This window comes from Typopeltis vanoorti, chromosome 1 (assembly GCF_054136105.1).
Source record: "Typopeltis vanoorti isolate ZY-2024b chromosome 1, IOZ_Tvanoo_1.0, whole genome shotgun sequence".
NCBI lineage: Eukaryota > Metazoa > Arthropoda > Arachnida > Uropygi > Thelyphonidae > Typopeltis > Typopeltis vanoorti.
Genome location: NC_143549.1, coordinates 11,846,755 through 11,871,960, shown reverse-complemented (window position 1 = coordinate 11,871,960; position 25,206 = coordinate 11,846,755). Strand labels below are relative to the sequence as shown.

The 25,206-nt window shown below is 36.6% G+C and overlaps 1 protein-coding gene across 4 annotated transcripts in view; it reads right to left on the bottom strand.

Moving 5' to 3' along the window:
• LOC150109786 (uncharacterized) overlaps positions 1-25,206 on the bottom strand; it is a 1,408,745-nt gene that overhangs the window by 286,824 nt on the left and 1,096,715 nt on the right. For all 4 annotated transcript variants that reach the window (XM_090396626.1, XM_090396635.1, XM_090396653.1 and 1 more), the window contains one exon: positions 10,674-10,899. In XM_090396626.1, the coding sequence (XP_090252752.1) occupies positions 10,674-10,899 (226 nt within the window). The remainder of the gene's footprint in view (positions 1-10,673; positions 10,900-25,206) is intronic.

Here is a 25,206-nt window from a genome sequence, read left to right as displayed (position 1 = left end):
TACTAACTTCCTATCTACAATTTTCCTCCATATCAGTCTGTTACTTGTCAAGACTCCAATATTATCAGATCGTATATTTCTATCTTCTAAGGCACTTTTTAGCATATCAATCCACCTATATCTTGGTGTTCCTCTGGGTCGTTTCCCTATCAACCTGGAAGAGAACACTTGTTTTGCTAATCTTTCCTCTCCCATTCTTTTTAAGTGACTATACCACCTGAGATTAGCTCTGCTAATGCATTCCTGGATGCCAAGTAATTATATTCTTGGTTTAATCCTTTATCCAAGGCAATTAATGTGAAGTCATTAGCCTCTATATAGAGGCTAATGACTGGTTGTCTGGGCTACTTGTTAATTTACAACATGACCAAGTGAAACAACTTTCAAACATCCTTCTGTAATCCAGACTATTTTAGTCTGGATTACAGAAGTATATGGAAATTTGACTTCTGCATTACTTCAGCCTGGTATCACTTCTGTGACTTCTGGCTGCCGCTGATGAGACCTGAATAAAGATTGAAACGGGTCTGTGTAGTGGCCCTTCCCATAATGCATAGTATTGTTATGTCTCTGAATTTTCCTTTGTTGTTATTATCTTTAACTTTATATTTATCCTTTATCTTCTATCTTATATTATTATCAGTTATTTTGTTTGCTGACAAATTTATAGTTATTTTATGACTGCGGCAGCCGGCAACAGAATTCTGATATACTATCTTAGAGGTTTGCTGTCGTGGTCCTGTTTCTTTAGTTACTAATGGATTTCCCTCTAATGCACGGTTCGTGATTTTACAAGCGGTAATTCAATCCACAGAAACATGACAGACTCATATGGTTTAAACATAAGAAATACATTTATTTTGGCAAAACATAGAGATACACTTTAGTCAAACTTTCAATTCTAAATGAGTCTGAGCTCCCCCCACCCTTTCTTAAATTTAACACATCCAAAAGGTTCTACTCTATAATCTCTTATACTATCAAAAATCGTACTCTTCCTTATATATTATTATTATTATTACGGGTATCTCCATGGAGTCAGTAGACTCATCGCGGGAGACCCAAACTAGCAAAACAATATCTGTCATATCTCTTCTTGAATTCATTTACAGATGAAGAGCTCACAACTAAGTCAGGCAATGAATTCCACTCATTCACCACCCTCCAGGCAAAAAACCTTGTTCTGACACCTTTGTTAACCACACTCTTCTTTAATTTCCAGAGATGACCTCTTGTTCTTCCATCACTATCACACAGCTGAAACATTTCCCCTGCATCAATCCTATAAAAACCTTTTAGTAATTTGAATGTTTCTATCATATCCCCTCTTCTTCGCCTATCAACCAATCTCTGCAATCCACAAGCTCTCAATCTATCAATGTAGGGAGCATTTTTTATATCACTCACCAACTTGGTCACTTTTCTCTGAACCCTCTCCACAGCCTCCTCATCTCCAAGGAATCCAGGTGACCAGACCTGAGCACAGTAATCCAAATGTGGAAGTATCAATGCTTTATAAAGGGGAATAATAACCTCTTTATCTCTGGATGTCAGTGTGTTCCTCAACAACCAAGTAATCCTATGTGCAATCTTGGACACCTTAGCAATGTGTCCTCTGAACTTCATCTCCCTATCTACCAATACCCCTAAGTCCCTAGCCTCATCAATCTCTTGGATTACCTTTCCATCGATGTAGTACACAGCTGGTAATCTTTTAATCCCAAAATGCATGACTTTACACTTTTCCACATTGAACTGACATCCATTTTCTTTTGCCCATTTTACCAGCTTATTTAAATCCTCCTGCAAACTTTCAACATCAGCTTGATTTTTTATTGCACTACACAACTTTGCATCATCAGCAAACAACTGAATATCTCCCTTTAAGCCGTTTCCTATATCATTTATATACAAATTAAACAACATTGGCCCAAGCACAGAGCCCTGAGGCACACCACTGGTCACCTGCCTCATTCTGGACTCGGCTCCTCCATACACCACCTTATGGCATCTCTCCCTGAGCCATTCTCCTATCCATATCACCAATTTAATATCCATTCCCATCTGCTCCAATTTGCGTAACAGTGTTCTATGGGGTATCCTGTCAAAAGCCTTAGCAAAATCCAGAAGTACCACTGTGTAGCCAGTTCCTTTGTCCAACTCAGATGTTATTCTATTATGAATAGTTAATAGATTGCTAAGGCAGGATCTACCTTTAACAAAACCATGTTGGCCTCTATAGAGTATCATACCCTGATCCACCCATTCTTGAATTTTGTCTTTAACCAACTTTTCCAATACTTTTACCACTACTCCTGAGATGGTGATTGGTCTGTAATTCAATACTGCAGTTTTAGAGCCACCCTTATGCAAAGGAACCACTTTGCCTAACTTCCACTCCCTAGGGACCATACCAGAGTTCAAACTTAAGTTAAATATCCAGGTGAGAGGGGTTGACAATTCATTTGCACATTCACGCAACACCCGAGCTGATATTCCATCTAAGCCTACCGCAGTGTTTGCATTTAAGTTTTGCAATATATTTAATACCTCTGATTCTTTAGCTTCAATTCTCACATTAGGTATTGCTGTAGGTATAGAGATATCCTCACTTGGGTGATAGACTTTTGAAAAGTGATCACTCAGTAACTCGACTATTACATCTGATTTTGTCACCTCAATACCATCAGCACCCACTAAGGTTATCCTTCCGAAGTCATTCTTCCTCTTACTTGCCATATAGCGGAAGAACTCTTTGGGATTACCCTTGATCTCTTTGGCTAAGGTCTTCTCATAATCTGATTTAGCTTTTCTTACTATGCTGGTAACCTTCCTAGCCTGAGCCTTGTACTGCTCATGGGTGTCCTGATCGCCTTTCTCCTTGTAAATTCTCCATAACATTTTCTTTTTTTGCAGTTCAAGCTTGATACTACTGCTCATCCTTCTAATGCCTGCCTTGTTTGACCTCCTAACCATGGGGACACAATCTGATATTGCTTTCCTCAGATACCCGCTGATTTTATCCCAAGCACTGCTAACATCTTTCCCTTGCAATATGTTCTGCCATGGGATGGCTGCAAGCTCACTCCGAAGCTTGTTATAATTGCCTAACCTGTAGTTCCGTACATACCCCTTCTTAATAGAAAAATCCACAGATTTTGCAACCTCCCAAGTCAATACCACATGATCGCTTTCACCAACTGGAGGTAACGAGGACACCTTACTTATGCATATAACCTCTGAACCAATAACCAGGTCCAACACTCTCACACCACGTGTCCCTTCAGTTACGTGCTGTTTCAAGTAATTATCTCGTAGAAGATGTATGAATTCCATTTCCTTTTTGCTACGTGATATTTCCTCCTTCCAATTGATATCACCGTAATTAAAATCCCCCATAATAATCACCAAGCCTTCACTCATTGCACTAAGTTGCTGATGCATGAATTCAATATCTCCCCCCGTACTCCCTGGCCTATAGCAGCATCCAACTGTATATTTGGTTGCGTTGGTCACTATTTCGCACCAGACTGCCTCAAATGAACTCCCATTCACATGTCTATCCTCTTGATATACTACTTTCTTTGGCTGCAACACATCAGCTATCATCAACAGTACTCCTCCTCCTGTTCTATCTTCTCTATCCTCCCTGAAAATACTGTACCCATCACATTCAATTCCAGTGACCACATCTTCTGCTGACAGCCAAGTTTCACTAATGCCTACAACTTTTGGTGAGATTTCACTGACTAATGCCAAAAATTCTTCTCTCTCATTTCGAATGCTTCTAGCATTGGTATACAAAAATTGCAGATTCCCTCTGGATCTTGTACCGGCTTTAGAACTGATATATAAGTCACTAACTACCGTAGTCCTATGCCGATTTTTATCCCCTCTCTTCTGCAATTTATTCAGCCTATAAGGATCAATAAATACACAATCAGTGCTAAAGTTTCTCTCTCTTACACTCAACCTTTTCAATATTAGTTTCCCTGCCCAATAACTTCAACCTGTTCAGAAAACAATAACTTCTTCAATCGCTTATGTCCTTCCATGTTAAGATGCAGTCCATCTCTAGCATACAACTGCCTTTTTCCTTCAAACATATCTATTCTCAGACTCTGTTAATTTATGCTGAATTGCTCATTATTATCATACATAGAAAATACATATATATACAGGCTTATTCTACAATCCTGGCATGGATTACATGAGATAACATTCTTTCTTATGTTCAAACTTTGTCCCCCCCCCCCCCCCCAGAATTTTAGCTAGCATTCAAATTTAAATTTAACATAATAACATTAATTTCCTTCTTCCAATATAAACAGTCTGAAGCCCCGGATTCCTATTCGGCTCAAGCCTAAGATGCCTCGCCTCTTATTCCTTAGGTGTAGACAAAATGTCCAAAGGAAGACAGTTCTTTAAACTCAACACGGAAATTGGCTATTTTCTCAACGTTCAGTTTCTCATTCCTCTCTGGTTACTCTATCTTAATACAAAAGGTTTCAGCTTACCGTTCTTGCTTTGTCTGGTAGATTTAGGACCTTCTTATCTAGATTCTCGGATCTCCTCAGCGTATTTTCTTCAATGGCGTCTCCGCTATTCTTTTATTCTACTCGGAAAAGAACACTCTTTCACTGACGCACACTGGCATTGATTCACCAGTGGCCCTTTCTTCTGGAACTCTGGTTGCATTTTAGCCGCAGCTATGATCCGCGTGGCACATACAGCAAGGGGAAATTCTTGCTGCGCATGGTGGCAAGCCTTTTCACAGCTACTCAGCTCTCTGCTCAGGAAACCAGGAACAGACGAAAAAAAAGAGAGGGCTTGAATTCCCTGCCGAAACCTATATACCTCAAGTCAGCGCCCTCTCTTGGTGGTGTCGTCATGCACACGGCGGCAGCCAATTGGTTACCGCGGCTCTGAACTGTCTTTGACATGGCCTAATACTTGTATCAACTTATATACATCTTTTTAGCAATTTTACATGAATTTCCTATTTTAAACAATTCACAAACATTCTCTGTTCAAGTTATGGGCTTCTCTAACATTACTTAATATTTACAAAACTGAATATATACATGTTCTAGGTCATTAACAGGCACATTTTCCATCGGGAGGCATAAGTATGTCCTTATCCATCCCTTCTGAGGTTACCTTATGTTGGAAAAAGGATGACCTCATCAAAAGTTAATCAGCACTTTTTCCAACACAACGGTATTATACATGCCTGCAAGGATATGTGCATTGCATTATGGGATACTAAGGCAATTAATGTGAAGTCATTAGACTTCACATTAGACTCTATACAAGCAGCTCAGTGATGTTACTTCCCATGGAAATTTTTATTTGCTTCAACTTGGATAAAGGATTTAACCAAGAATATAATTTCTTGGCATCTTTAATTATGATTTTACAGTGCAAATGCCTCTTCCAATTCTCAAGCAATTTTCATACTCCTTTCTGTTGAAGGATCTAATTCACAGATTTTGTGCTTTAAATTTATCAAGTCTTTCAATAGATTTCCAAAAGACTTTAGCATCCACTGGCTCACATTCATTTTCTCTTCTTTCTTCTACATCATTTGAACTTTGCATAAGGTCATGATACTCTTGTGTTACCTAATAATTAAGCCTCATGTAAGAGTTCTTCTACCTCTTTGCTGGGAGGACTAGGGGGCATCCATGGAAACTGGGCAAGAGTGTGGTTAGCAAGGGTGTTAGAACTAGGTTTTTTACTTGGAGAGTGGTGAATGAGTGGAATAAGTTGCCAGAGTCTGTTGTGGGTGCCATGATGACTGTGAATGAGTTCAAGGCAAGTATGATAGATACTGTGCGGATGTTGAATAGTTATTCTTGACATGATGTTTAGGGCCCTCCCTCGATGAGTCTAAGGACTCCTTGAGTTGCCTGTAATAATAATAATAATAATGTCAGACAATTCCTTCCCTTCAATGCAATGTGGCATGTTAACTATTTCTTATGTTTATTGGTCAGTAGAAGGGATTTTTGCGGAATTTTTCACAGCTTCATGCATTTTTTCACTCATACAAGCCAGATCCTGAGCATAACCCATGCTCATGGCAGGGCTTCTGCAAAAAATTCAAAGTGCAAAGAGACTATGAAAAGCAAGGGATCACTGTAACCTTTTTATGTAGTACTATGATAATATTCTTTACTCTCCTTCCATGGGGTGTTGTTGTTATATGCCATCCAGTCATTTTTGACTCTTGGTGATCTTGGGAACAAAGGCTCTCCATGACACTTGGCCTTTTGTGCCTTCTTTCATCAACTGCAAGTTGGTAAGATCTTTCATGTTGGCGACCCAACTCTTTTGTGGTCTTACTCTTCTTCTCATTCCTTCAATATTTCCCAATATAACTGACCTTTCCAATGAGTCCTATATTTGCATAATATGCCCCAAAGTACATCAACTTCTGTTTAATAATCATTGCTTCCAAAGAGCATTCTATCTTTATACTCTAAAATCTTCTTATTGGTCATTCTTGCAGTCCATGGGATTCTTAATAGTTCTTTTCATGTCCATAATTCAAATGAATCAATTTGCTTTCTGTTTCAGTCTTCTTAATAATCCAGCTTTCACATCCATGCATCACTACTGGAGATAACATTGCTCTGACAATTCTAACTTTTGTGGCCTTACTCACACCTCTGCCTTTCATAATTCCTGTCAGATTTACCATCGCTTTTTCCCCATGTTTATCCTTCATTTAATTTCATCTTCACATTTGCAATCATTTCTGACTCTGGACTCCAATAAATCACAACTTTCAAAGATTTCTATTTTATCTCCCTCTATTATAAATTCATTTCAAATTCTAGAAGCTATCACTTGAAGTCTGGCTTTGTTACTTTCCCTCTTAACCAATAAATTCAACTGCTCTAAATTATCCTTTGTTTCTGCTATGAGGGTTGTATCATCTGCATATCCGAAATGATAATTTATTTTCCTGCCACTAATCATAATTCTGGATGCATCTTTGTCTAAGTTAGTCATTATCATAATACATTCATTATAAATATTAAAATGATAAGGTGACAGTATACAACCCCTGCTGCACCTTTTTTTCCACTTGAACACCATTTCTCCGAAGATAGGTTTTACTGAAGCTTCTTGGTTGTCATACAGCTCTCTTATCAAGGGGATTAGATGCTCAGGTATTCATTGATCTCATTACAATCCACAGTCTGTTCGATCCATGCAATCAAAAGCTTTCTCATAAAAAATAAAACAGATGAATACTTCTTTCTGACATTCTCTTGTTCTTTCCATAATCCATCTCATGTTTGCTATTTGGTCTCTAGTTCCTCTACCTCTCCTCAAACCTGCCTCTTCTTGTGACACTTCTCTATATACGTATGGCTCCAACCTTAGTTAGATCACTTTTCAGCAACTTCTAGGGATGATCTCTTGTCTTTCCCCCTCCCCTTTAACCACATGCTAAAACATTTCCCCTACATCACTCCTACAAAATCCTTTAAAAAACTTTAATGTTTCTATCATATTCCCTCTTTTATCACCTATCAAACCATCTTCTCCAATCCAATCTATCCAATCAAAATCTCTAAGCCCTCAATCTATCCTCAAAAGACGCATTTCACAGACCACTCACCATCTTGAAACCCAGCAGACCAGACCTGAGCACAATCTAGATATGGATATATCAAGGCCTTAATAGCAATTTCTTTATCTCTGCTTGATGAACATGTTCTTCAATAGGCAAGTAATCTTATAAGCTATCTTGGCAACCATAGCAATATGCCCTCTAAACATTAAATCTGTCTACAATCTCCCTCAAATTCTTAGCGTCATATGTTTCCTGGAGTATAGTTCTATGAAAGTGTTACTTAAGCGCCTCCGTAGCGCAATTGGAAGAACGACGGTACATTGCGCCCTTCGATTGGAATAGGCCTAAGTTCGATTCTCGTCGCGACGAGAGGAATCTTTATCTGGTCGATTTCAATCGATGGTGAGTTAGCCGATCTCATATGGAGGTAGCAGGGTTTTTTCTCCCGGAAACTCGGGTTTTTCATCCCGCATACATACAAATCGGCCCTTCAGAACACACGCAATTTACAGACAAAAATTACTAGTTGTGGTGGTGTTGGAGGTGGGCAGTAGATGGCGTTGATTCGTAGTAGAGGTAAGGTGTAGAGATAGTTGAAGATGTCCTCCTGCGATGAGTCTTCGGACTCCTTGGAGGTATCAGGAATAATAATAATAATAATAATTAACTTGTAATGAATTTATCCAAAAATGTATACCTTTACATTTCTCAACATTGAACTGACACCCATTTTCTTTTGTGCACATTTACAGCCTATTTAAATCATCCTGCAAGCTCTCCCATATTGCATCACCAGCAAACAACTGAATATTTCCATTCAGATTATTTCCTATATCATTTACTTACAAATTAACCAGTAGTGGTCCTGGAACTGAGCCTCGCTGCACACCATTAGTCAAATGCTTTTGCCTCAATTCTGCTTCTTCATATATCACTTCTTGATATCTGTGCATCAGTCACCCTCTTATCCACCTAACCAGTGTTATATCCATCCTCATTTGTTCTAATTTGCATAACAGGGTTCCATGTGGTATTCTCTCAAATGCCTTTACAAAATCCAGCAGAATCATTGTATAGCTATTTCCTTTATCCAGCTCAGCTGTCACTTTATTATAAAATGGTTGACTGATCTTCAAAGACATGCTGTAAAATCTTGCATAGAAGGATTTTGTACAACAATTCCTTATATGCCAATTTTACTAGAAAACGAAAATCCATACAAAATACTTGTGGTTAATTAGCAATTTTTTTATGTTTATGTAGTATGGAAATGATTTGGAGTAAACTGTTAAATATCGTGACCACCAAATTTCTGTAAAGAACGTGTAAATGTATTTGTAACAAAGGAAAGTTCCAGACAAAGAAATATTCCAGATGGATTAACTTATGACATAAGACAATCACTATTGCAAAGGTCAAGTATGCATGGGGTTTCCCACCTTAATGCAGCAACATCAAGGTAGGTGGGAAAGCCCTTCCAAAAAAATCCAGGGAAATGAATCGGTGGCAGTTCCAAGATTGAAGGAAGAGAATAAAATGGGGAAGGATCGATAGATTGGAACTCCCTTTTCTCACAGGTAGTTGAGAAGGCTCTTTCTCGTTGGTGGCTTGTGGTGCTTAGGCAAGCACTTTTTGGTTTGTGTCATCACCTCTACCCAGACGCTGTTCCGGCTCTCAGTTCCAGTCCTCCATGCAAGGAATTCCAGTATGTCTCTTGCCGATTCAAGGTTGCAGATCAAAGTCCTGCCAACAGATGTCCGGAAGTAATAGAAGGCTCGATTATGCAGTAACGATGTAATAGAAGGCTCGATTTTGCAGTAACGATGGTCAGTTCAGGAATTCCAGCCTCCGAGTTTTCTAACAGTCTCAGTTGATGAAATGTCTTTGATATCGTAAAAGGTACCCGGTAGTGAGCTATATCGGAAGGTAAAAGATGAAGATAATGATCTAAAGGATCTACCATTGTGAACTAGATGACTAAAAAGTAAGGACTTGTATAGGAATTTTCTAGAGATGAAATATGTGACAGAAATTACTATTGTATTGAAATTTTGTTAGAGTTAAGAACAGTAATAAGGACTCTAGACTGTGAGTTAAATTTTTTGTGACATATCCTGCTGAGTTATATGTGTTAAGATAGAGTTGATATATGTGGCAGTTTTGAGTGTGAGATATAATTTTAATGTCTGAGTTAAAATATGATGTAGTATGCACAAGTCTGTTTTAGTGTATGAATAATTTGTAGGAATGACTAGTGCATTAAATCAATTGTTTAAAGGAGAATTGTAAAGCTAAGTTGATTAATTTTAATCCAAGCTAAGATTGCTGAAAGGTATAGAGCCTGAGAGGTTTTGAATGTTTAGTGCTTACTTTTAGTGTACATTCAATTAGCATGAATAAATTGTTTTGCTTGTCAAATAATTTGCCTGATTCCTGCATACCAATGCACTGCTCATAAAAATCGAATCTGTGTGACCTAGAGTACTGAGTAGCACGACTGAAAGATAAAAATTTTGCGTTACGAGATTTAATAATAAGTAAGAGAGGAAAGTTCTGCTGAGCGTTTTTCTTTGGAAGGATATTCAACTCCTATCTACGAATATTGATGATGCAGTCAAGATAAACAAATAAATTTTCAAAATTCAACTTAGAAAAAAACACCAGCAGTTCAGACAAAGAAATTGGCTCCAGCCAGAGGCAATTTCTTAGTTCTAAAGTTTTGTGCACATGAAGAATCATAATTACGGCCTCGAGACTAAAGGGGGGGGGGATTAAATTTGAAGGAGAGGATTAAAAATAAGAGTCTGAATCAAGCAACGTATTAAGAACTTGGAGTTACAACTGTATATCATGCAGAATACTTACGTTTAAGTAAAGTAAAATATTGAGTATAGAACTTTTGAACAAACACAAAAACAAATAAGAGTAATACAATAATTTCACAAAAGTGCAAACGACACATTAATTTTTACAATGCTCTACTTCATACTTCATGTCAAATAAATTATGACAAAAGCAAAAACTACCTTGTTATAAAAAAATAATTGCAGCAATTAAATTTAATTTTAATACAAGCACTTACTGCAGCCAAACTTGTTCATCCAGTCAGCAATATTTTCACCAACTTGGCAACACTGACGAGCATATTCCATGAAACTTTTACAGAGAGCTCCTTGCTCATCATTACTATGGACAGCATCAAAACTACATGCTTTTACAAATAAAACAGGATCTACCAATGGATGGCATCCACTGAAAATTTCGCTATACAAACTTTCACAAGCTGGAACAAAATCTTTCACTGCAGGCTGCAGAGAAAACATGAATGAATAAGCTGTAATAAATGTACATTAACAGACAGTGCTAAATTAGCTATACTGAATAGTAATCATGGAATTCAAAAATGTTTGCTATTGTAGCAATAAATCCAGCATGTTAATTAATTAATTTTAATGTTGCTCCCAACCACGAAAGGTAATTTGTAAACCCACAATACATTTTGAACCATGGGTGGGTTAGGGATTTTTGTTTCATGTTTATTAATCATATATATTTTTTGTATTTTTTAAGTAGCACATTAATTGCATATTAATGAGTTTGGCATTAGACATTTGCAGATATTGTTGTTGCACGAGAGAGAGACAATGAATACAACAAGAAAAGAAAAGTATGAATGAGAGACCAACTAGCATAAAAAGCAGATTGTCAAGGGTGATGAGCAAAATGCACATGGAAGCAAGGATGATCCAAAATGGAATGAGAGATGCAGTATAATGCATCACCTAGAGAAGGGGTCTTCAACCTTTCAGACAGTGCAAGCCACATTAAAAATTTCAAATACCGCAGGCCACGAAGCTATACTGCGGTATTTAGAATTGTAAGATGCTTTCCAGATTCACAAGGAATGCTGTGCATTTGATACTTTACATAAAATCCTATAAAAATAAACAAACTCAGCTTTAAGAGTGTAGGTAGGAGTTGGGTTCATGATAAGTAAATAAAATCAATACTTGAAAAAAGATAATTTAATGAAGAAAACATTCATTTTTTACAATATCAATGGGCAACTTGGCAATTTTTTCCTTGACCAGCTTGTCGATGTTGGCATCAATGTTGGAAGTCGCTATGTGAAGAGTATTCTCGAGATGTTGGTCCATAATCTGAGTTCTTGTCTTGGACTTCACATGCTTCATTCTGGAGAATTGCTCACATAAGTATGTGCTTCCTAACAGAGTGCACATCATCAAAGCATGCCGGCGAAGATTAGGGAATGCATCCTCAGAAACGTAGTCTTTGTAAAATGTAAGCAAGAACAACTCTTCTTTGAGAGAAAAATTATTGAATAATTTTTCTCTCAAAGAAGAGTTGTTTTGGAGTTCAAGCAGCTCCATTTGTTCTGATCCTGGCATTTCGACAGCATTGACACTGAATGGCATTGAAAATAAATCTAAAGAAGACTGTTGGTTATGAAAATCACTAAATCTTTCTTCGAACTCACTTTGCAACACAGCTAATTTTGTAGCATATCCATCAAGAGATGAACAGTTGGACTCAGCAAGAAGCTAAAAATAAGTTAAGTCTTTTTTGTGAGTTGTGCCTCCCAAAGTTTGAGCTTTGATGTGATCAAACGGAGTGTGCACCAGTTGATCTTTGGATTGTAGCCATGTATTTAGGTCATTCATATGCAACGAGATGTCGGTCATAAAGGCAAAGTCATCCACTTTGGATCATTGAATTCTGCAATTGGCTTTCTCTTGGTTTGCATGAACTGCTGTATTTCGCTCCTTAAGTCAAAGACTCTTTCAAGAACATTCCCTCTGCTCAACCAATGCACAACTATAATAAAACACATCGCCGTGATCTGTTTCACACTCTTGGGTCAAAATCTCTTGGAATCGACAATGATTCAATCCTCTTGTCCTAATAATGTTGACAACAGTCACAATAACTTTCATGGAATTCTCAAATCCAATAGTTTTTGTGCACAAATTCTCCTGGTGGATTAAACAGTGGTAATGGACGAAATCATTTCCTTCTAGTTCCGGTTCTTTCCGTAGCAGTGCAACAAACCCTTCGTTCTTTCCCACCATAGCAGAGGTGCCATTAGTTACCACACCCTCGAGGATGGTTAATCTGAGGTCAAAATGCTGGAGAGTTTTCTTGGAGGCTTCAAGAATATAAGTGCTTTTCATCGTTCCCTTCATAGGTACGAGTGCTAGCAGTTCTTCTGTCACATTGAATTGTTGATCAATGCCACAGGCAAAGATAGTCAGGTTTTAAACATACCCTGCTGGCATTTTAAATCAGTCTGTAGACGGTTCACTTTGTCCACACAAAGCCACCCTTGAAGGTGATCGAAACTGGATGCATGCTTTTTCTCATAGCGTCGTTTTATATTGTATTCTTTTGATATTGACACTGACTCATGACAAAATAAACACACTGGCTTATTGTTGATTGGCACAAAAAAGTACAAATTAGTCCACTTTTCATTAAAAACCCAACAAGAATCACTTGATTTATGCTTTTTACTTGTAGATGTCATAGTGATGGAAGTGAACCCAAAAAATGATCCAAAATAGCTGTGTAACAGTTATTATCCACTGAATATGTCTCCACACTAATGAAAAAAGTCTGGTAATATAAAACCACAATAGGCTATGGCTGACATGACAAACCTGAGTGTGCTTATACATGAATATCACACTGTTCACAATTGACTGACTGACTGTGGATGAGATCCTTTTGTATTTATATGAAAATAACGAAGTATCGAGAACCTTCGAGATGTATCTGGATGACATTAGACAGCGCACTTGAATGAACTACTGCTTCAGCCATCTACCTGCAACATTAGTACTAGTATTTAAGTACCGCTTGTCTGATAGATGGCTGAAGAGGCATGTCTATTTAATATTTATTTTTATAGGATTTTATGTAAAGTATCAAATGCACTGTGTTCCTTGTGAATCTGGAAAGCATTTTATAATTCTAAATACAGCAATCTCTCGATTAGTGCGCGTAATGCGTTCTTTAAAACGGATGCATTAATCGAAAACGCACTAATCGAATATAATAACTTATGGGAAAATGTATAATTCATTCCTCAGATTTCTTTTTTGACCCTTAATTTTTTTTATAAAAGAATTAGGGTCTCAGGGCCTAGTTAAAGGAAAACCATGAAGCTGAAAGACAATAAAACATATTCAGAATATAAATTTATTATTATGCTTCTTAACAAGGAATTGAGCTAACGTAGTTTGGGGAGCATTGTTTCTTTTTTTCATACAACTGACAGCATGGCCCTATTGCCTCTTCTGCAAATTTTACTGGTTCTATCTTCACCAGAGTCAGTTTCTAAGCATTTCTGCTTAAAAACTTCAATTGTATGAAAACTATTTTCAAATTGTTTCTGTAAAACCTCTTTGGGCTTGTCAGTGATTAAATTTTCTTCATATTCTTCAGGATCTTCCTGCAGTGTATCTAAATTTAAGCAGGTCGGAATCACTCAACTTCTCATAATGAGATTTAATTAACTTAGATTCATTTGAAAAGCCTCTAAAATCATTTGCACGATGTGGAAGAATGTTCTTCTGAATGGCTCACATATTGCTAGCAGTAATTTCATTCGACTATTCGACTTTATAACCAGGCTGAAATTGCTCTGATTTGGCTAGAAAAGTCTTGGAAGGCATTCGCTTCCAATAAAAGGCCGGTTTCATTGACATTAAATATTTGTTGATCACAATACAATAGTATCCTTATTACACTATATAAAATAGTCTCCTTCTTCAAAATCTCTGGATATCTCCTTATCTGCACTTGTAGCTTCTCCTCTGATTAGAACATTATGTAGGCTATTTCTCTTTTTGAAATGCTCAAATTGCCCAGCACTAACGTGGAATTCTTCTTCTTTTCCATCATTGATAGCCCTGTTTTTCCAGGTTACAAAGAGACAATGCTTTTGATTTAATGAGACTAGTGTTTAGCGTGATCTGTTTTTGGTTATAATCTTCAATCCATGTAAAAAGAAGTCTCTCTAATTCAATCATTATAATACTTTGATTTTGAGTGCATGCATGATGAACTTGAAGGAGCCTTACTTTTCTCTTTGTATTCAGCAGTTGATTCACCTGGACTCGGCTTGTTCATTTTTCTTTATTATTTCAAGTTTTTCTTTGGAGATTACTTTTCGAATCATTTTCACACTTCTATTTTTTGCTCACTAATTCTTTTACTCATGATTAAAGGTTAGAAAAATAATTTAAAATAAAAAAGTAAGGAAAATAATTGCACGTGATATGATCAGCAAAATGCTATGTAAAGTTGACGATATAAATTTTGGCGGTAAATTTGGAACATAGTGTACATGGAAACAGTGTAGTATGCCATTAAAAAATAACTTTGTAAAATGTTTCAAATTGGTAACTAAATTATTTCATCCTAATGAGTGATTTTTTAAATAGTTAGCCATAAAAAATGTATAGATTGAAAATTTTAAAAATCTGTAACATTTATTTTTAAGATGTATATAAGCATACTAATTGAATTTTACAGGTGCACTAATCGAATTTGGGTATCGAAAAAAAATGATCCACTAATCGAAAATGCACTAATTGGGGACACATTAATCAAGGGATTGCTGTACTGCAGTATAGTTTAGCGGCCTGCGGGCTTCATTGCAATTATTTTTTATTTAATCGTGTTTTAATGTTAGTTAAGTAGTTATTTTTTCAAAATGGCTGGCAGGCCGCAGCAAAGAGCTCTGCGGGCCATGAGTTGAAGACCCTGACCTAGAGCAAAGAGTGGTATGGTGCAGATGGGTTGCCTGAAATAGAAAGGGATCGGTCATGAGTATAAAATTGCAGTGGTGGGAAGGGAAGACTGACATATTTGTAGTCTGGTTATTGGAATATATATGCAAAACTTGGTTAAAAAAATTATATATACAGAGGGAGGGGGAGTCAAAATAGATTTAGAATATTCTAAAGAAGAATAAGAAATGCCAAAAAAGGAGGAAAGGGATACAAATGACAGATCAAGAATAATAGTATTTTGGGGAGTCAAAATAGATTTAAAATATTCTAAAGAAGAATAAGAAATGCCAAAAAAGGAGGAAAGGGATACAGATGACAGATCAAGAATAACAGTATTTCACAGTAGAGATAATTCACATGCCTGTCATCAGAGTCAAACCAAGATAATTTCACACCTTGGGCAGACTCTGTGTGCGAGATGTTATAAGCGAGCTTGAACACCTTTATTTTTTCCTCGCATATTGAACCCATTGTCATAGTCCTGTCATCTAATGTCACTATAAAATTTAAATATTTAATTTTAAAAGTAACTGAATGATCTTATCAAATAATGATTATCCTGTAGATTTGTTAATTTCGTTGAATGAAATCAACGAATCCTGTTAAATTTCAGTTAAATCTACAAATCACAGAGTAATAGAAAGTTGTTCTTTGTGACTAATGTCAGGGGTGCAATCTAAAATAATAGAAAAGCATTTTACCTCTTTGGTACACTTAACAATATCTTTGTGAAACAGCTGATGCCAAAAGAGAAATTATTTCGTTCTATCAATATTTGCATCTTCTTGGAGTGGAAGAAAGTATAGCAATGCTTCCATTGCCAGGTAATTATTTTTGGAAGGAGTGCTGGCCTTGGGTTAGCACCCCTACTTTTGGCACCCCCATGCAGGTGTCCAGTCAGCCTGCCCCTTAATCTGGCCCTGCCTGTCACAGAACTGTTACAGGAATGTAGATATACAACATAATGAATATGATCTGTTTGGACAAAGTAGTTTAACGCATTTGCTGCCAACTACGAGTATACTTGTAGTTGGTATATGAGCCTCACAAGCCAGCTATGAATATACTCGCATGATGCTTACCGCCAGCAACGAGATTACCCGTACTGACCTTGAAGAAGTGAAATTGTTTGGCATACGAGAACAAACTATGCCTGAGTAGCATGGCAGCGAATGTGTTAAGTAAAAAAGATGATCCTAATGAAAGATTTTAATGGAAATATGAATCAGAAAGAAGAGATAAGTTTAATGAATTCTTAAGGGAAAACTACCTTAATCAGCATGTGAATAGTGACGGATAAGTTAGATGCAGTTCATGGGGACTCTGCACAAGCATTAAAGACTATTTATTTTTGGATAAATGAGTTTAAACATGGCCATAAGCATGGTCATAAGGTTTATACATAAGTCCATTGAAGATGAAGTGTGCGCTGGATGCCCGACTGAGGTCACTACAAAGAAAATGATTGACAAAATCCATGGTATCATTCTGGAAGACTGCCAAGTGAAAGTGCATGAGACTGCTGAGATTGCAGGCATCTCAAATGAATGCGTGCATAATATCCTGCATAAGAAAAAGCTGTGTGTGCAATGGGTGCTGCGATTGTTGACTGTCGATCAAAAATGCATGCAAAAAGACATTTCAACACAGTGTTTGGCGATGCTTAATTGCAATCGCAAGATTTTTTACGTCGATTCATGACTGTAGATGAAACTTGGATTCACCACTATACACCTGAGTCCAAGCAGCAGTCAAAACAGTGGACAATGCCCAGTGAAAGAGCACTGAAAAAAGTGAAGACTATTTTGTCAGCTGGAAGGGTGATGGCCACTGTTTTTTGGGATTTCCAAGGAATTATTATGATAGACTATTCGGGAAAAAAAGGATAAGACAATAACAGGAGTCTATTATGTGTGTTTGGTGATGTTTTCAATGCAGTGTTTAGCGATGTTTTCAACGACGTGTTTGGCAATGTTTAATCGCAATCATTTTTTAAAAGAAGAACTGAAGAAAAAATGGCCAAGATTGGTGCACAAAAAGTGCTCTTTCATCAAGACAATGTATCATCCCATACATCAGCCGTCACAATGGCAAAATTGCATGAATTGAGGTTCGAACTGGTTCCACATTCACTGTATTCTCCGGACTTGGCCCTGTGTTTGACTTCTTCTTGTTCCCAAAATTAAAAATTTGGCTAGGTGAGAAAAAATGTTTTTGAATGAGGATGTCATCAAGGCTATCAATGACTATTTTGCACAATTCGACAAATCCTACTTTTTAGATGGGATGAAAAAATTGGACACTCACTGGACCAAATATGTAGACCTCAATAGAGACTACGTTGAGAAATAAAGGTGAATTTTTCCAAAAAAAATGCGTTTAAATTAATTTTTTTACCAAACTTTTCAAACAACTCGGACCAAATATGTAGACCTCGGTAGAGACTACGTTGAGAAATAAAGGTGAATTTTTCCAAAAAAAAATGCGTTTAAATTATTTTTTTACCAAACTTTTCAAACAACCCGGACCAAATATGTAGACCTCGATAGAGACTATGTTCAGAAATAAAGGTGATTTTTTCCAAAAAAATGCGTTTAAATTATTTTTTTTACCAAACTTTTCAAACAACCCTCATAAATGGGTATTGACTTACTTATGTACTATAATTAGGTGATGAATGTATTGGACAATGGAGATGCATATACAGTGATATATTTAGATGATGCAAATGCTTTTGATAGATAGTTGTAATTCAAGTTGTAAAATAAATTGAAACAGATGGCATGGGATAACATACTAGTGAATTGGATTGGTGACTGGCTGTCAGACAGGTATCAGAAAGTTGTATATCGGAGTGCACATTCCTGAAAGAGGAAAGTTACTAGTAGTGTACTACAGGGGTCTGTATTGGGACCATTGCTGTTGTTCGACTTGTATATTAATGATATTAAAATGGGTTTAACAGATGACATGCAATGTTTTGTAGCTAATGCAAAATTGGGGAGAACAATGTGAAGTCAAGCAGAAGTTGTGGATTTATAGGAGGAAATTAACATATCATATAAATGGTCAGATAAGTGGAACTGTCAGATCAATGTTGCGAAGTGTAAGATTTTGAAATTTGGTGAATAACGATGGGATGCAAAGTATACAGTTTCTATGGAAACTGTGAAGGAAGTAGAGGAGTTGATGGCAATGATGTGAAAGATTTTGATGTGCAGAAACAAAGAGGTTGTTATTCCATTGCATAAGCATTAATCAGGCCTAGTATGGATAGTTGTGCATAGATTTGGTCACCAGGTTTTCATGGTGACTAGGATATGTCAAAAAGAATGCAGAAAAGATTCACAATGGGGCTAATTGGTCTTTGGAATGTGGAATACAAAGACAGATCAGGGTAATGCATTTTGCAAAGCCTTGTGAATAGGAGTAGAGTAGATATGATTGAGAGATACAAGCTGGTGAGAGGTTGTTACTGGGTTAACATGGAAGAAGTTTTTCCCACAATGGGGGGGGGGGAATAGAACAAAGACCACCCCTGGAAACTGTATGAGGAGAGAGTGAGCAAGAGAGTGAGGAGAAGGTTCCTTGCATGGAGGGTGATTGGTGATTGGAATGCATTGCCTGAGTGAGTTGTGAATGTAGACAGGCTGAATGAGTTAAAGGCATGATTTGATTAGCTTTGCATGTACCTCCAGCAATCAGTCTATGCCAATGATGATAATAATAATAATATAATAATAATAATATAATAATAATAATAATAATAATAATGAAAATTACTTCATTGGATATATTAAGCCAGCTTTTGTATAAATTTGTTGTTTTTAAAATTGCTCTGCTGAAGAATTGATGAATATCCTGCAGACCATTTCCAACAGACATTACATGCCTCTTCTGTCATTGTCTTCAATCCTCATTCTTCACTTGAAAAAAAAAAAGATTTTATAACTAACCAAAAATATGAACAGGCAATGGGCTCACCTCTATTGCCTGCTAATTTCTTCTTCCTTATCTTGCTGATCCTCCAAGGTTCTTTACTGTGAGTACCAACTTCTTCCATTCCTTTCTGTCTCAGGCCCTTCCAGTCCAGTGCAAGATTCCCATCTCTGCTCAATCTTTTTGGATGTTATCCTTCTATCTCTGCCACAGTCTTCCTCTTCGATGCTTTTCATCAGATGCATGTTTATTTAGCAATTCTTTCCATAAGCCAAACCATTCAATCTGCAAGCTTTGATTTCATCAGATAGATTCAAAGATCTATAAAGATCATATATACCACTGTCCACAACTAAGGAAAAACTATATTTTTGTCTATATATGAAAAATATTTATATCTACAGCTAAATGGGGCCAGCATACTAATAAATTATATTATACAAAAAATGTATTATAAATTTCATACAAATTAATTTCCAATACGTTTTTGGCAAAAATTACTAATTTCCTAAGGAAGTAGTTAAGGAATTAATGTACAGTGCTCACAGAAAACTATGAGATAAACATTTCAATGAGCCTAAGAAGGACCTTCTTAGGGAACACAAAGTTTATCATACCACTCCTTGAACTCATTGACTGTTCTTGCTCTAACCACTCTCTCAGGCAATGCATTCCACAGTTCAACCACCCTCTTTGCAAAGAAACCACTCCTCATCCTCTTGCTTCCTCATCCTCATCCTTTTGTAACTTCCAGGGAGGAAGTTACAAAAGTCTATCATACCACTCCTTGAACTTATCGACTGTTCTTGCTCTAACCACTCTCTCCGGCAATGCATTCCACGGTTCAACCACCCTCTTTGCAAAGAAACCACTCCTCATCCTCTTGCTCACAGTGTCCTTTTGTAACTTCCAGGGAGGGCCCCTTATTCTCGCTCTTTCCTGTCGTTCCAAGAAATGAAAGAACTCCCCAATTTCCAGCCTGTAACTGCCTCTCAACAGTTTAAAAGTCTTGATTATATCACCTCTCCTTCTTCTTCTATTCACCAAACACTGCAGTCCACATTCTCTCAGTTGATCCTCGTAACTGACATTGTACAGTCCTGAAACCATCTTTGTTATCCACCTCTGTACCCTCTCCACAGTTAATTTATCTGCACTATTACTAATAACCCTACCCAGGGAGAGGAAAGATTAGCAAAACAAGTGTTCTCTGCCAGGTTGGCAGGAAAACGACCCAGAGGAAGACCAAGATATAGGTGGATTGATACGGTACAAAGTGCCTTAGACAATAGAAATATAAGATCTGATAATGTTGGAGTCTTGACAAGTAACAGACTGATTTGGAGGAAAATTGTAGATAGGAAGTTAGTAATGATGTAATTTTTTCATGTAGTACTGTCATATCCTGTACCCCTTGAGGGTACATGGCAGGAATTTGATGATGATGATGATGATGATGAGCTTCACATCATCTGCAAACAACTGAATATCACTCCTACAATGATATAAAGGTTAAAAAGTTCTCACGGGACTCAGTACAGTTCCCAGTACTGAATCCCGTGAGACCCTACTTGAAACCTTCTGCCTCTTCGATACTGCCCCACCATATACAACTCTCTGATAGCTATCAGACAGCCATTACTGAACCCAGTTGACTAACCCACTAAATCCATGTGATGCAACTTAAATATCAGTTTATCATGTGGCACCCTGTCAAACGCCTTTGTAAAATCCAAAGAAAATGGCAGTATATGCCTTTCCCTCATCTACTGCTCTTGTCACTTTATTATAAAAGGCAATCATATTACTACAGCAAGAGCGCTCCTAAACAAATCCATGTTGATTCTCACAGATAACGTTACTGTCATCTGCCGAATGCTGTATAGTCCTTCACGATGGCAAATTAAATAAGGAAATAGGCAATAAAATTAGTAAATCTGGTATGGTTGGAAGTCAGCTGAATACATTTATATGGAATAAGAGAGAAATTAATCAAAACATTAAATTAGCTGTGTACAAGACAGTGTTCAAACTCATGTTAACTGAATGATCTGAGAGCTGGTTAGAAATAAAACACTTGATCAAAGACTTAAGAACACAGATATGAGAGTTCTAAGAAAGATTAGTTTAGTGAACAGATAGCATCAATGGCATATCATATGAAAAATGAGGATATCAGAAAGAGGTTGCCATTGTTTGAATTCAGGAATGTGTTAATTAACAGAGCTAATCTCAGAAATTATAATTACTTAAATAGAATGGGAGAGTTAAAATTAACAAAACAACTGTTCTTCGTCAGGTTGTCCAGAAAAAGACCCAGAGGAAGACCATGCAGTAATAATAAGATGCAAAAAGTGCCTTAGAAGCCAGATATATGTAAGATCTAATAATGTTGGAGTTTTGACATATAACAGATTAATATGGAGAAAAATTGTTGATCAGAAGTTAGTAATGGTGTAACTTTTTTATATCGTATTTTTATGATATCCTGTTCATCCTATGAGGGCACATATCATGAATCTGATGATGATGAGATTTTGAAAAAGCCTTTCATTCCCTATATTCAGAAATAATAAACAGCTTCAAATGAGGAAAGATTGAAAAGATGTAATTTGCAGAGTCTAGTGGAGAGAAGGAAGAGGGGGAGATATGATAGAGACCTACAAGTTGGTAAGGGGTTGTTATAGGATCAATGGTGGAGAAATTCTAGAGAGAATAGTGGGAGATCAGGGGAGAACCAGAGGTCATCCCTGGAAACTGTATAAAGAGGGTGTGAGTAGGGGAGTGAGAGGCAGGTTTTTTTCGTGCAGAGTTGTGAGTGATTGGAATGCCTTGCCTGAGAGTGTGGTGTCTGCAAGGAGTTTGAATGTGTTTAAGACACGGTATGATGAGATGTGTGTGAGATAAAAGGACCTCCTAGATGAGTCTTTGACTCCATGAGGTCTTGTTTAATAATAATAATAATAATAATAATAATAATAATAATAATAAGCTATCCCTTTAAAGGATATCCAATTATTAAAAACTGTATATCAAATCTGAACAGCCAGTATAAAGCTAAAACATAAGGGAAAGGAATTTTGTATTGGAAGAAAAGTAAGGCTAGGACATCCTATATCACCCAATTTGTTTTTACTGATACATTAGAAGAAGTCTTTAAGAATGTTTCATAGAGAAACTATGGAAACAGCATCAATGACATTGACATCAATGACATTGTTCTTTTAGCAAAAAATAAAGAAGCCCAGGAAAGGCTAGAGCAAGCAGGATAAATGGTTTAAAGATTAATCTAACTAAAACCAAACTGATGACAATTTCAGATCATATTGAACTAAAATTAATAGATAATCATGTTGAAATTGTGAAGAACTATATTTACTCTGGTCAATTAGTTAGTTTTAAGGAAAAACAAAATAAAGAAATAAGTAAAAGAATCACACAAAAAAAAGAAAGCATTTTGGTTGAATAAAGATTACTTGTTAGGAGATTTACTTATATGCCTAAAAAGAAAGCTCTTTAATATATGTATTGTTCTGATGTTTACCTATGGAACTGAGAAATGGATGACAACTTTAAAAAAAAAAAAGGAAGACAAGTTGTGTGTGGTTCAAACAGCCTTGGAGAGAAGAGTATTCCATATAACAAAAAAGAGATGGAATAAGAACTACTAGAAATAGAGATATGACTGGAGTAGAAGATATAGTGAAGTGTTGTAAAGCATGTAAATGAAGATGGGCTGACCATATTAGTAGACTGCCAGATGAAAGGTGGACAAAATTGAGCACTGAGTGGATACCAAAAGAAGGAAAGGTTATCAAAGAACAAGATGGAGGAATGATCTGCAAAGATTTGACATGAAATTGTGGACATTGGCTAAAAAAAGACAGACTGGAACTGTAAAGATAATGGAGAAGCCTATATCCAGGAGTGGATGGAAAAAGGCTAAAGAAGAAGATATTCATTATACAAACACTTTGATGTGCCAAAGATCTTGTAATGAACTTCTCTAATTTTACTGACATGCTGGCATTGAGATATTATTATATATCTAATAAGGGGCAGAGGCATAGCTAGAGGGGGGGGGGGGGGGGGGGGGAGCGGTCTTCCCCAGGTGGCATTTTGAACCTTTTTGAACTTTTTGTAGTTAATTCTAAAATACAGTCTCGAGAACTCATTTCCAAATATTGTAATATTACTGCGAATTTTCCCCACAATTGCTGTAAGTGCTGCTAGTTATGAGAGGTGTTTTCTAAATTAAAATTGATTAAGAATTACCTATATTACTATGAAATAGACTTTGCAAATGTAATAGACGATTTTGATAATAGATAAGCAAGAAAAATAACATTTTAGAATGTTGAAATTAAAGTTTTACTTCAAAAATAAATGTAGTGCTTTAATTTATTTCCCTATACATCATTTTGTCTTTTAGTGGTATTTTTGATGTGTATTGAGAGGGCGGCAAACTTTTGCCTGGGCGGCAAAAGCTCTAGCTAAACTACTGATAAGAGGCCTCACCAGTATGTTGTGCCATATTTCACTTGTAAACATTTTTATTCTCTTGTGGCTTTTCATCAAGTATTATTATGTTATTTCCACCCTGGATGATAGATAATAGCCAAATCTATTTCAGTAGATGAACTAAAATTTCTACAAATGATATTTACTTGATAATTATTTTAGAAATGATAATTTAGAAATATTTTAGGAAACGATAATTATTTTAGAAAATAATTATCCACAATTGATTTAGTTTTTCTAGGTTATTATTTTTGTGTTTATTTGTCTGTTTATGAGGCCATTAACTTGTTTATGTGGCTTTAAAAACTATTATTGTTGTTATAAATATAATGCATTATATGTCATGGCATTGATGTGACAAATTTAGTATGCATGATTTGTTTACTGCAGTGTATATGTGAAATGTATTCACTTCATAGAGTGACAGATTTGTGGATAAAAGTGGAATGGGTGAACTCATGTTGGAAGTATTTTTTGAAAGTAAGTGGCAGAGATGTGGAGAGAGAAAGAAGAATGATACTGGTGAGGTGAGGTGAATTATGAAAAGACAAGAAAATACAAAGGATGGCAAGACTGTTGCAAGTAAAGTAATGGAGTTGAGTGAGATGTGCATGTGACATGGCTGACAGCAAGAAAGTATCAGTGGAACATGAAGAGAATGACCAGAAGATAATGAGTGGGCATGCTTATTTGATATTATACATAGAGCAAAATGTGAGATACAATGGTTGGAAAAACACCTGGTGTGTGTGATACGGCACAGAAATTAAAGAGAAAGCAGTCTAAAAGGAGAATATTGATCAAATTTTGTATAGGGATTCCATAATAAAAGGAGTGCTCAGAGAGAGCATGATGAAATCCTGTCTCCCTTGAGCCAAGATTAAGGATGTTGTGATGATGTAAAAGATGCAGAGAGAGAGAAAGAGAGTAAAAGAGATGATTATCTTGGCCAGTACTAATTATCTGCAGTGCAGGATGTGAGAAGATATGAAAGAGTTGCTGGTACAAATGAATAAGAAGAGTGAGAAAGTAAAAATTGTAAGTTTACTGACATGATATAATAGAGGCAAGCTGAGATGAAGAATTATGGCTGTGAATGAATCAGCACATGGGTTATGCAGGAAGAATGGTTTAGAGTTTCTGGATGTGTGGAATGAGTCTGATAAACAGAAGGACTTATATAAGATAAATTGGTAGCATTTCATTACAGCTAGGTGCCTTGAGAAAGTACAATATGAGTTTAAAGAGTAGAGATGGGGAAACCAGAATGTTCAGAAGGAGTCCAGGCAACCTATATGCAAATAAATGGGACAGTGATCATATGATGCTGAATGTAGC